The sequence below is a fragment of the Cynocephalus volans genome, chromosome 3 (genome assembly GCF_027409185.1).
Source record: "Cynocephalus volans isolate mCynVol1 chromosome 3, mCynVol1.pri, whole genome shotgun sequence".
In the NCBI taxonomy this organism is placed as follows: domain Eukaryota; kingdom Metazoa; phylum Chordata; class Mammalia; order Dermoptera; family Cynocephalidae; genus Cynocephalus; species Cynocephalus volans.
The window spans coordinates 5246598-5259315 of NC_084462.1; the positions used below are offsets into that span (position 1 = coordinate 5246598).

The 12718-nt window shown below is 41.3% G+C and overlaps 1 protein-coding gene across 1 annotated transcript in view; it reads left to right on the forward strand.

Moving 5' to 3' along the window:
- LOC134372926 (zinc finger protein 347-like) overlaps nt 1–12718 on the forward strand; it is a 41663-nt gene that overhangs the window by 7371 nt on the left and 21574 nt on the right. The window contains exons 2-4 of the mRNA XM_063090260.1: nt 5808–5898; nt 9796–9922; nt 10397–10525. Coding sequence (XP_062946330.1) covers nt 5827–5898; nt 9796–9922; nt 10397–10525 — 328 coding nt within the window. The 5' untranslated portion in view covers nt 5808–5826. The remainder of the gene's footprint in view (nt 1–5807; nt 5899–9795; nt 9923–10396; nt 10526–12718) is intronic.

Sequence of the window (12718 nt, forward strand, 5' to 3'; positions counted from 1 at the left end):
GGGGTGTGTGGGATTTCATAGCGGGATGGGGGGGTATCTGGGAAGTGTGCGGGACCCTATGGGTGTTTATAAGAGTGTCTGAGTCTAGTAGGGGAACAGTGCAGATGGTTTTCATTAGTGGGGGTTTCCTCTTGGTGGTTCTGTGGGAGGGTTGTGATTTAGGGAAAGATTTTTTCAAGAATCAGAGAGCAAACAACCCCACAGTGACGTGTAGCCCAAAGGCTTAAATTGAGACTGGCCTTTGGAAGATAAAGCTGCCATTTCCTTGCTGCCAGGCCAGTGGTGATTACTCTCTACTGGCCTCACCCTGTGACACACACACACCAGTCACAAGGCAGCAGGGGAGTGGAGGGGCAAAATGCTTTAAGCTAAAAGTGGGGGCTGGCCAGTTAGCTTAGTTGGTTAGAGCACGGTGTTATAACACCAAGATCAAGGGTTCAGATCCCCTTACTGGCCAGCCGCTTGCCTACATACGTACATACGTACATACATACATTAATTAGATATTTCTCCAGTGGGGAGTGGCCACTATGTTCTGAGAAGGGAGTTTTTGGGAGGTTACAACCCTAGTAATGGCAGGGTGTCAAGGGAAAAGCAAACTGTTGCTTCTTTCTACTCTCACTGCTAACACAGAACATTCCTGTGGCCAAAAGTGTATGTTTTGGGGGGAGATCCTCACACCAAGCAATTCTCCAGGGGACATCTGCTGTGTGTTCTGTGATTTGATTCAATTCTGACACTATCTACCTGGAGTAAGAGTCATGTGCCACTGTCACCCACAAGTAGTAGGTTGTCACCTATACTTCTGACCAACTGACTGTAAATCTGAGTTCCCTCTACCCCCTCTTATGTTTCAGTTAATTTGTTTGATTAATTTCTAGCAACCCAGAAGACCATCAAATCTTGTTAATCTCTTCCTCCCCTCCTTCCTGGAGGGCTGGTGGGTGAAAGCTAAAAGTTCCAACCCTGAAGTTCCAGCCCTCTAATCACTGGTGCCAGCCCCATCCTGAGGCTATCTAGGGACCACACCCTAAGTCACAAAAACTCAAGTGTGATCAAAAGGGGTTCAATATGAAGGACAAAAGATTTCTCAGGAAATTCCAAGGGTTTTTTAGCACTTTGTGAGAGGAACTCTGGACAAACAGCAAATATGGTTCATATTATACCGTGCCTGGAGATTCAGGAACTGGAGAAAGGAAAAGTTCTGTTTATCTTCACTGGGTGACTGTTCTCAGCAGTTGGTAGCATAGAAGGGGTGAGCTAATGGAGTCACATTTGGAGAAAGGAGTTTGTCTTTTTTACGCAACACACACACACTCACCCTACCCTTTCCCCATCGTCTTCTCTAGAATCACAAAGTTGGTGCTTTCCCAGGTGGGTGACTTAAGAAGAGGAAGTGGTTTGTCTGTGCCTTTATCCTCTCCTTCAAGTCTTCTGGTTTCCTTCCTAGTGTTACTCAGACACTCACTTCCTGAAACTAGTGTGTACCATCTCAAGAACCAAGCAAGACCCAAGGATTTGGGGCTGTGAATATTTCAGCCAACATCATTGCACGATTAGAAATCTTGGGCCCCAAGAACTTTTCTCCACTGATGGGTCTAGGCAGCCAGGAGACATCTTTTTCTACCACCTTTACGGTCTTTTATTGGGAGAGTGGGTCTGCTCCGCCTCAAGCAGCCCCATGGGTCAGCCCCCTGCATTCCTGGTTGAACTTACACTTGCCTTTCCCACCTGTTGGGCTAGTAGATTGGCCTGGGTGAAGGACCCTTGGCTCTGCTTTATCGCTGCTCCTTGTCAGCTCTCTCCTCACTCAGTGAAGAAGATTCCAAGGATAAACAGGACCGCTCTACACATCAGATCCCCAAAGTGAAGGCCAAGACATAGTGCACTTGTATTACTCTGTGTCATACTTATTCATTTAGTTATTCACTGCATGTGGAGCCTATACTATATATCAGGGTTTTTTGTTTGCACTAGGATAAAAAGGGTAAACCAACAGAATATACTCCCCTACCTTAAATGGCTATTTACTAATAACTTAGTAACCTAAGTTATTTTTAAATGATGGAGACAAACTCTTTCACTTACTAACAGTCATGCAAGTCAAATGGGCCAGTGCAAAGGACTGATGTAATTCTTTCCTCAGGGGCTCCCTCTTCTCACTGGCATCATCACCTCATCCAACTCTGCCTACTCTGTTTCTGTCCCCGTGTAGCTGGTGACAACCAGAGGAAATGACACCTAAATTTAACTGGTCTCACTTCAAATTCCTGTCCAGCTCCTCTTGTATTCCCCTATTTGTCTATTCCACACCTTTTTTTCTCTGGAGCTGTACAGAAGTCCAGCTCCTCTTCCATGTTTTCTCTCAACCACATATCTTGTTCTTCCATTGCCCCTGGAAGCAAATGAAGATTTCCAATCAGCCCACCCACTTGCCTCAGGGACTGTTCTCTACTCAGTATTGACTGGGAATGGTCTGTTCCTCACCTTGGCTGTTGTCCCTGGAATTATGCACCACTTGCCAGCCTCACTCATGGCATCCCTATTGCAATGTGTCAAAAGACAAAATTACAACAAATTTAGTGTAAAGGTGGAATTAACTTTTATTTGTGAATCTAGAATCGGGCAGCATCTCATTTTATAAAATAGAATGAATGTTACCATGAGCTGAGGAGATGAGGTTGGCTTTATGGACAGAAAAGGGCTGAGGAAAGCAGAAGTGGGGAGCTAGATGGTTAGCTCAGTTGGTTAGAGCATGGTGTTATAAACACTAAGGTCAAGGGTTCAGATCCTCATACCGACCAGCCACCAAAAAAAAAAAAAAAAATACCAGAAGGTGGGAAGAAAAACAGCTTGGTCATTTCAAAGTTACTTTCCTCATAGGGTTAAAACAGAGGGGACTTCTTTATTACACTGACTGGTGGATGGATACCTGGTTTTTTTTGTATAACTGGCCCATTTCAGAGTTCAATTTGATTACACAGCACTTAGGACAAGTGGCTACATTCTGGTTTGGTCTGGTCCGCTGGGGCCTAGTGCAGCAGACTAGTTGAAAACAGTGGCTTCACATAAAATTTGTTTAACAACTGTGTCATCAAATTTTACTTCTAGGGAATTATTTTGGTGAACATGCATGGGTAATGGTATTGTTTATCTTAAATACACACACCCACACACACATAATAAAGTCTTTTTTTCCTTCTACTTTTTCATCTTCAAAACAAAATTTCTCTGTTAACTGCATTTCCCTCTCTGGTAAGTTCCCCTCTTCTTTGCTCCATTTAAGAGCACAATACACTAAAAACTTGTTTATATTCCCTTTCTTCAGTTCCTGCCTCCACTTCTCACCTGAACCCATACATCAAGCTTTCACATTTACCATTCCACTGATCCTTTCGTTTTTCAAAGTCACGAGTGACATCCCCATTTCTAAATCTGGTATTTAAATTCCCGTTCTCATCTTTCTTTTTTGTCAGCAGCTATCTTGTTTTCATTTTCTTGTGGTCTCCCTGAGCGCTTCTTAGGTCCTCTGCTGGTATCTCATGAATTCCCTTAATGTGGGAGTGTGTGCAGTTTAATCCTTGAACCTCTTCTAATGTCCCACTACACTCACTGCCTTGACAGCTCATCTCATGGCTTTAAACACCACCTACCTATGTGTCTCCATTTCTCCTGGAGACCCCTGAACTCTAGAATCCTGTGTCCAATTGTGTCCTCGACTCTTCTGGGACGTCTGAAAGGCATCTCTACCTTTATATGTCCAAAAGTGATTTCCTGAGCTCCCCAAATGTGTTCCTCTTGCAGTCCTCCACATTTCAGGTGAGAGGGACCCTCTACTTCTGGAGCTTGGCTGCACATCTCCACATATATTTAGAATACAGATGAAGAATACAGATGATGTTACATTCTTTATAAGTGCTTATCATTATAAAGAAAAAATTATTTAAGAGGCTTACATAAATCAGGTGAGGGAAATACGTGTTTCCAAAATTATTTGCATTGCGGGAGAAAAACGTTCCAATACCTCAGCCCTATCTGATGTGCTTCTCCCAGTACCTCTGATCTCATCTCCTGCCTGTGTCCTCGTCGCCCTCTCTGCTCCAGCCACACAAGCCTCTGCCTTCTCCTGGGGTGTTTCCTGTGGTTCAAATAAGGAGTTGATGAAAGTATGATTTCACAAATCACACAATTTGTTGTCACACAAGGATAATTTTTCTTTTTGTTCAAAATGATTAAAGAGCAGGAGAATAATGAGAATAAATCTGACAAGGAATACAGTTATCTGCATAGTGAGTGAGTTCTGCAATTATTAAAACCTAGTTGCTCAGTTAAGATGGAAGCAGGCCTATGTGGAAAGTAAAGTCTAATTAAAGTTTGAGCCCTGCCTTCACATGAGGCTTTTTAAATTTGTTTTTGTGGGTTTTTTTTTTTTTTGAGAAATGGCTCTAACACAGCAGAGATTCAAGACTACAGGTAAAGTCCCTGGACTAGAGGACAGTGTTAGTCTTGGCATCCAGGCTTTAGAGGTCACCTTGAAGGCTAACAGGATGTCTTTGGAGAAGTAGCTGACACTGCAGCCCTGTCGCAGCCTATGCTCTTCGTCTGCAGAGAGACTGCAGAGTTATAAGCCGCCATGCCTAAACTCTCAAAGTGTTTGTCAGATGCTTGAGTTTATGTATATTTTGAGGTTCAGTAGCTGAGGTTAATAACTCACATATAGGGTTTGATAAGTGCAATATAACATTTTCTATAACATTCCCTAGGGCAGAGGGGAGTTTACTCCAAACACATTATCGAGAGGAGGGAGAGTTCACTCCCAGTTCTCACATTTGGGCTCTGATAAGGTATGAAGTACCATTCTCGAGGGGAGGAAGAGTGTACTCCAGGTTCTTAGCACAGCCAAACATGTATGATTCACTATTCAGTCTATGTGTTTGGAACCATTTCGAAGCTACATAACATGGGGCCAATGTCGTTAGTGCCTCAGGGCCTTCACTTGAGCTGTTTCTCTGCCTAGGACTCTGGCCCCCTACCTGCAGCTGGCAAACACTGTTTCATCTCTGGTCTTTGTTCTTATATCACCTTCTCAGTGTAGACTTCTGTGAACCACTTCTCATCCCTGATTAACATTCCAGCCTTACCCTTACTTCCACTTCTGGTCCATATTGCTTGCTCTGCATGTTTCTTTCTGCTCTGTTACCTCCCACTATCTAGATACTGGTGACAACAAGGCCCCAAGGGAAGAGCAGAGCCAGAAGGTGGCAAGTATGCTGGGCTTGCCCCTCTGAGTGCTGCTCAACCCTGCCTTACCTTAGAGTGCTGAGGCATTTTGCAAATAGTCTCTTGTGTCCCCTTACCTGAGATCCCATTCACATAGGTTCAGTCCTGTCCTTAAAATATTTAAAGTTGATTTTATTTTGTATCCAGCATTGAGTATCAAGGCTTCTTTTCCCCCATTTCTGAGGGCTGAGATCAGTCTGTGATCCCCGTGGGGAGAGGGGGCTGTGCTCTGCATGGGGTTTGGTCAGGGTTAGGTCTGTGCTCTAAAGAGGAGCTCTGTCCAGCCCAGCTGCCCTCTGCTGCAGTGCAGGTGGGGGCTTCACAAGGAGGGGAGCAAGTTCTGAAGAAAGGGGTGAAAAACTCATTTGTTGGCCTTCCTGTAGGAGTTTATCATCCCTGCATCCCCCTTGGTACAGTGGGCATCAGAAGATTGTCTTCCCACGTGGTGGGTCTTCCCTGTGCATATGGTTATGGCACAGGAAGGGGGTGTGCTGATTATAAAAATTAAAGTTTATTATTGCATTCAGGATTGACTTCTAAAGACTCATGGTACCTGTGGAAGAAGCCCAAAAGAAGAGGAAAAGGAAAGTAAAGGAGTCAGGAATGGCTCTCACTCAGGTAAAGTGATATTCTTGGTTGATTGTTCTGTGTCCTTCCTTTCTGAAATGTGGGCATTGGAGTTGCTAATCTTCTCTGACTATGAAGTGTCCTGCCTGACATGTTTGCTCACACTCACCCATGCCTTCCCTCAGTCCCTCTCATCTGCACTTAGATTCCATCTCACTGTGACCCAGTGACGTGGAACCTGTGAAGAGGCTCCATTAGGCATGGTCCTGGGAAGAGCTTCACTTCCAGGCATAGATTGGAGATGGGGTGTGGTCCCCATGGTGTCAGTGCTGTTGGGCAGCAGGGATTGTTTAGGGCCCATATCTGGATGCACTGTCAGCTCTCTGTAGACCAGGATTAGAGGAGCTACACATGGAAATCACATATTAATGTGCACAAATGCCTGGTAAATTCTGGAAAAAGGAGACCAGTAAGGGGAAAACTTTTCTCTCTGATTTCATACTGCATATGAAGCTAAAGGAATGAGTCACTGTGTTTCTGCCTGCAAACGCTTAATAACTGGCAATGAGATGAAATATTCAGACACAGATACCAGACACAGACATCATTGATAGAGGATTTTTTTTATTCCATCTTCCATTTTCAAATATGAAATCAGTATAAATGTCTAATGGCAGCAGACTGATTAAACCATTCTCAGCACATTGGTCCCATGGTGACTGGTTTTCCTGCAGGGTCTCTTATGCAGCAGGTGTTTCATAATAATTTTGCTCACAGGTTGGAGCAGAACTTTTTTGTCATTGGAAAAGATGGAAGGATATTCTTATCCCACCAATTCATATTAAATACAATTTAAAAAATTTTTTAAATGTCATATTACTTATATATTTGTTTCATAGTAAGAGTCCAAACAAATATTCCCCTTCCGCACTGACAAGCAGAGCATCTCCTTTCCTGGCAAGCTTTCTACCCTCCCTCACCTCTTCCCAGGAGAGGCACTGTTGTAAGTTAATTCTTTAGTAACTGTTTTGTTGCAATATTTTATCCTGAAGTTTTTGAAAATTTACATGTTTTGAAGTTAGGAAACATGGATGACTTGCTCTTTTACATCCTTGTTGGAGCATTCTCTGAATTAAAAGCTCAGTCACCTGTCCCAGTTTTGTGTGTCTGGCTTGGTCCAGGGAGGATGCTGTCTAATCAGTCCAGCTAGAGATTCTTGAGACCTCTCAAGCCTTTGCTGAGGATGTGTCCTCTCTGGGCTTTTGCTTTTAATCCCCTGACTGATGAATTTTGTCAGTTTCTACCCAGTAAGCTTACCTGTTGTCGCTGGTGCCACTGTAAGCTGTGGTTTGGATCTCCACCTAGCGTCTGCCTGTGTTACTGCACACACTGGTTTATATTGATTGCCTTCTCAGTGCCCCCCAACCTGGTGCCCAGTTACTTTCAGTGCTTATATTCAAGCAAGATATAAACTTGTACCTCAGGCAGTTCCCTGAAAAGTCAGAACGTTGGATGGATGCTCCCATACTTTCTCTTCCCTGGGAGAAATCATTAGTTGGTTGTTTCTTTTCGATGATGCCACATCATTCTGTGGGAGACGCTGTGGTGAATGGGTGTCATGGATTTTCCTACTGGGCTCCCATGTGTTGGCTTGGCACTTCTCTGGGGTTCAGGAGCCTCGTAGGATGGTTTCTGGATTTCTTACAAAGGCAGTTGGTTTGTGTGTTATTGTTAAAATCTTTTCTCCTCCGGGAGTGTAGGGTCTAGGGTTTCCTGTTCCTCTGTCTTGCTGACATTCTTTCAGTACATTGTATAATTCCCCACATAGGTTTAGAAATTTCTTTTGCATAGATGCCATGGTATATTTGCTAAGGGCAATGTGGGACGTTTTTTGTGTGTATGTGTGTGTCTCTGTGTGTGTGTGTGTGTCATTTTTAAAATTAGTGCTGGTAAAGAATGAAATTTGTTTTCAATATATTCTTATTGACATCTATACTTAAGTGACTTTTTTTTCTAGGTTGCAATCATGTCACCTAGTAGTTTCAATACATCCAGCTATCGCCCTCCCCCCCAACCCACCCCCACTTTTTTTCCTACATTTTCCCTTTGATACTTGTTGCTGCTCAGGTACCCTGTGCATTGGTGATTGGCTGCAGCCCTGGCCAGCTTTCTTTGCCCTGTCTTAATTTAGAAGAAATATATCCAGTGTTTACTGATGATCAAGTTGTTTTATAAGATGTTCTTGCTTAATATCAGGGGTTTTTTATTTCAAAATTTTCTTTTTGGCCTGATTTTTAATTATCCGATCTGGTAATTTCTTCAGGTATGTACTACTGAAATTTATATTTTCTTCGATCATAATATGTTAAGTTAATATATAATACTAATTTTTTGGGGGGGGTGGGGTGGAGATTTAAACTCTTGACTTTGGTGCCTTGGTGTTATCAGCACCACACTCTAACCAAGTGAGCTAACTGGCCAGCCCACTAATTAATTTTTTAATCATATGTTATGGCTTCATTAGTGGAACAAATTTATAAACTCCATTGGGCTTTTGTTAATTCCTACATAAATAAATTTTAAAGGATAACATTGTATTTATATTTTCAAATATAGATATTTAATAGAGTTTGGCATATAAGTTTTTTTCATGTTGTAGCATTATTTTTAATAGCATAATATACAATAATGTTTATAAAGTAAAACTTGTACATTTTTGAGTCCCAAATATGCTGACATGAACATTAGCAAGAATAACAAAGACAAATACCATCTAAAAAATATGTCATTGAGAGACAGCTCCTTCTTTCAGTTGATTGTGTATGTGTGATGTGCATGCATGAGTGCTTGGATGCAAGACACATCATCATTTAAAATGTCTTATATATTTATTTATTTATTTATTTATTTTAGTATATTTATTTATTTATTATTTTATTTATTTATTTATTTATTTTTGGTGGCTGGCTGGTGTAAGGATCTGAGCCTTTGACCTTGGTGTTACCAGCACCACATTCTCCCAAGTGAGCTAACCAGCCAGTCCAAGTTTTATATTTTTTAATAGTTGAAATTACATCATAAGTGTTTTCTATGGCCTTAAATTTGTTCTACACTATAACGTTGAGTTGATAATAGTATGAATAGTAACTTAGTATGGGTGTGCGTGTGTGTATACATAAGGAACTTTTTTGCAGTTCCATGTTGTTATCCTTAAACTTGTTTTAGCTCTTCTCAGTTATGTAGCCTACTGTCAATTTACTTTTTGTTCTGTATCTGTTATTTAACAGATGGTTGCTTTATGTTCTATTCTGATTTCTAGACACCTGGGTTCAGGTGTTGGATCTGCCATTTTTAGCTCTTTGACCTGAGGCAAATTTCTTAAAATGTCTGTGACATATTTGTCTTTTGGTAAGATGAGAACAGATATTTCTTTCACAGTCTATTATGTTATAGGAGTTAATATATGTAAAACATTTAGAATAATGCCTAGCCCACGGGAAGTGTTCAGAAACTTCAGTCATTGCTGTTGCTGTCCTCATCACAGTTTTTAGATTCTGATCTTTCTCTTAAGCCACTGTGGACTTTGTCATATCTGAAAATACCACTCATGCTCTATCTCATCTAGATACTGAATATCACCTGGCATGCCAAATGTAATATTAATATCTAACATTTCTGTAGAGATAAACTTGTGTTGATTTATCTGTGTATTTCCTATATTGTCCACAAAAATGAGAAATCCACACTTATTTAGAGGATATCGTAACCTCTTATGGAAAAGTATAATAAAACACAATTTAGGCACACATAACTAGCTAAAAATACCCATAATATGGATCTGTCAGCAGGCTCACTTCAATCAAATCCATCCTTATAACTCTCTTCTAGTTTTGTGTGAATATAAGAACTCTCCCCATAGCCCCTTGATAAGTGTGTTTTTCATTACAGGAACTGTTGACATTCAGGGATGTGGCCATAGAATTCTCTCAGGAGGAGTGGAAATGCCTGGACCCTGCTCAGAGGGCTTTGTACAGGGACGTGATGTTGGAGAACTACAGGAACCTGGTCTCCCTGGGTGAGGATCACCTTCCCCCCGAAGTCTGGATCTTCCCTGTGTCTCTTTAGATTTTCACTCATGTGCCTCTTGGGAGCCCCTGCATCGCTTGACTGAGATTGAAGCCCTGTTGACTCAGAAATGAAAAGCTTCAATAATGTGCCACCTGGTCTTTAACCGTCTTCTTTCTTTAGGTGTTGTGCTCCCTTCATGTTACATAATTTTTGTGGGTTAAGAGAATGCATAAAACCTCATGGCAGACTTTTAGAATTTTTAATTCCCTTTTTCTGCCCCTGTGCTTTTGATTCAGTGGTTCCTGGAAGAGAGCCATATATCTGCGTATTAGAGTGTTCCTAAGCATTTAGAAGGAGGTAATCAAGGATGAATTTGTGAAATATTTTTCTAGATCTATCTATAATTTCTTTTGTAATGAAACGTATAGCTGGTCTTCTGGAAAAGCCCCAGCACATCATGTTCCTTTCTTTTTATAAGCAGGATTCTCTCCTTTTGACCTGAGTGTTATCTCTTTGTTGGAGCAAGGGAAAGAGCCCTGGACTGTGAAGAGCCAAGTGAAAATAGCAAGAAACCCCAGTGGGTGGGAATGGATCAAAGGTGTGAACACAGGTAAGAGCTCAGATGGGCAGAGTGGAAGCCCCACCATTAAGTAGTATTTGGGAAACTCTTTGTAAGTAGGAGAGAGGTCTATGGGAAAACAAAAGTTTATTTTCTATGAGCTCTGAAAGGAAATCTTTCTCGTCCCCCACTTTTCATTCTGTTCTTCAGCAGTGCAATAGTTTGTCTTTTCACCTTCCAGTGGTGCTGCAGCTCAAACAGAAACAAAGGCAAAGTCTTTCTCAGAATGGACAACACTTTGTCATCTGGCTTTTATGAACTCTTTGTTTCCTTGATTCTTGAGCAGCATAGGGAAGGCCATTTCAGAGATGTCTGTTTCCTTCTTGATCACTCCTTTTGGTCTTGATTCTATCCAATGCTCAGCTCTCTGTCCATATAGATCAAAGCAGAGGCCTCCATGGTCCTGATACCTTGATCCATTAAGGTTTCATCACATTTTTGTACTTGGAAGACCTAAATGAGGAGGTGTGAAAACATTGGCTTCTCTTCCTTTATGTCTGGGGCCCCGGAAACTGCATGGAGCTGTCTCAAGCCCTCTCTGCTTATTCAAATCTGTTCGAGACAGGAAAAGCTAGTGTTTTTCCTACTCTCACAACCATTCCACACAGATCACTTCACTTCAGGTCACCAAAATGTGTGGGAATTTTCTTTACCCGTAACCAATCTGGGGCGAACATCAACTGGGTCCTGTAATTCATTTCTCATACTGTCTACCTGGAGTTGAAGTCAGAACCCGCAGGTTAAGGAATGAGTCCCCAAGACTGCCCCCTACTTCAGACCTCATAACAAATAGTAGACCGTCACCTATCCTTCCAGATTAAAAAAAAAAAAAAAATAGCTTATAAATCAGAGTTCTCACAGACCCCTTCTTGGGTTAGATTGATTTGCTAGGATGGCTCACAGAACTCAGGGAAAACACAACGTTTACCATTTTATTATAAAGGATATTACAAAGGACACAGATGAACAGGCAGATTAGGAGATGCACAGGGCAAAGTACGTGAGTAGGGGCTCAGAGCCTCCATGACATCTCTGGGCACCTCTGTGTGTTCAGCATTTGGAAGCTCTCTGAACTCTAGTTCAGGGATTTTTATGGAGGCTTCATCATGTAGCAATGATGAATTATTAACTCAATTTCCAGTTTCTCTCCACTTTATGGAGAATGAGGGGTGGGGCTGAAAGTTTCATGCTTCTAATCTTGGCTTGGTCTTTCTTGTCACCAGCCCCATTCAGGTGACTACCAGAGTTGCCTCATTAGAAGAAATCATGCTCCTCTTACCCAGGAAATTCCAAGGGATTTGGAACTCTGTGTCAGTAACCAGGGAAGTAAAGAGTTTGGATCCCCATACCAGCCAGCTGCCAAAAAAAAAAAAGTAACTGGGAAAGAACCCAATATACATTTTTCTTCTTATTTCACAAGGTCACTCAGTCATTCTTCAGTTCTCCTTTTTCCACACTTCACTGGTGTGTGTAACTGGGGAGTAAGTTACAGAACGCAAAAACAGTCAACCTAAAGATTCTGTATTTAATTCTCTGTTCTACATGGGGAACATATCTCACGAGAATGATGCCTCTGTTTTTAAGTCTACTGTCCTTTGGTTAAGCCAAAGCAAATTTCTTTCTTTTGGCGGGGAGGGGGGGCAGCTGTCTGCTTCTGGGATCCAAAGCCACAGCTAATTTCATCTTTGTACATTTCCATATTTTATAATGAACTAGGTTTTTATTTATTTAATCAGCAATTTTATATTTTTGATGTTTCACTGAGTTAGTACTTACCATTGAAATACACTTTTTTTTTTTTGGCATCTGGTCAGTTCAGGGATCTGAACCCGTGACCTTACTGTTACAAGGCTGAGATAACTGCCAGTCCAAAATATAGTTTTGTCAAATTAAGTGTATTACGGTATATAAACTGGGGAATTTTTTTATTGGGAATTTTTGATATCTCAAGAATATACTCTTTTTATTATGATTTTTTTAATTAATGACAGAAATACCATTAAATTGACTTGCTGTAATTAGTTAGTTAATACTCATTGCATTTTCTATAGTGTTTTTAATTTTCTAAATATAACTAGGGGATATTGTTTAGATTTCACTTTTTTTCTTGAAACAGATGTCGTTTTCTAATAACTATTCTTCTTGTTCAGATTCATCACGTCCATCGTGGTATTCTAAGTTAAT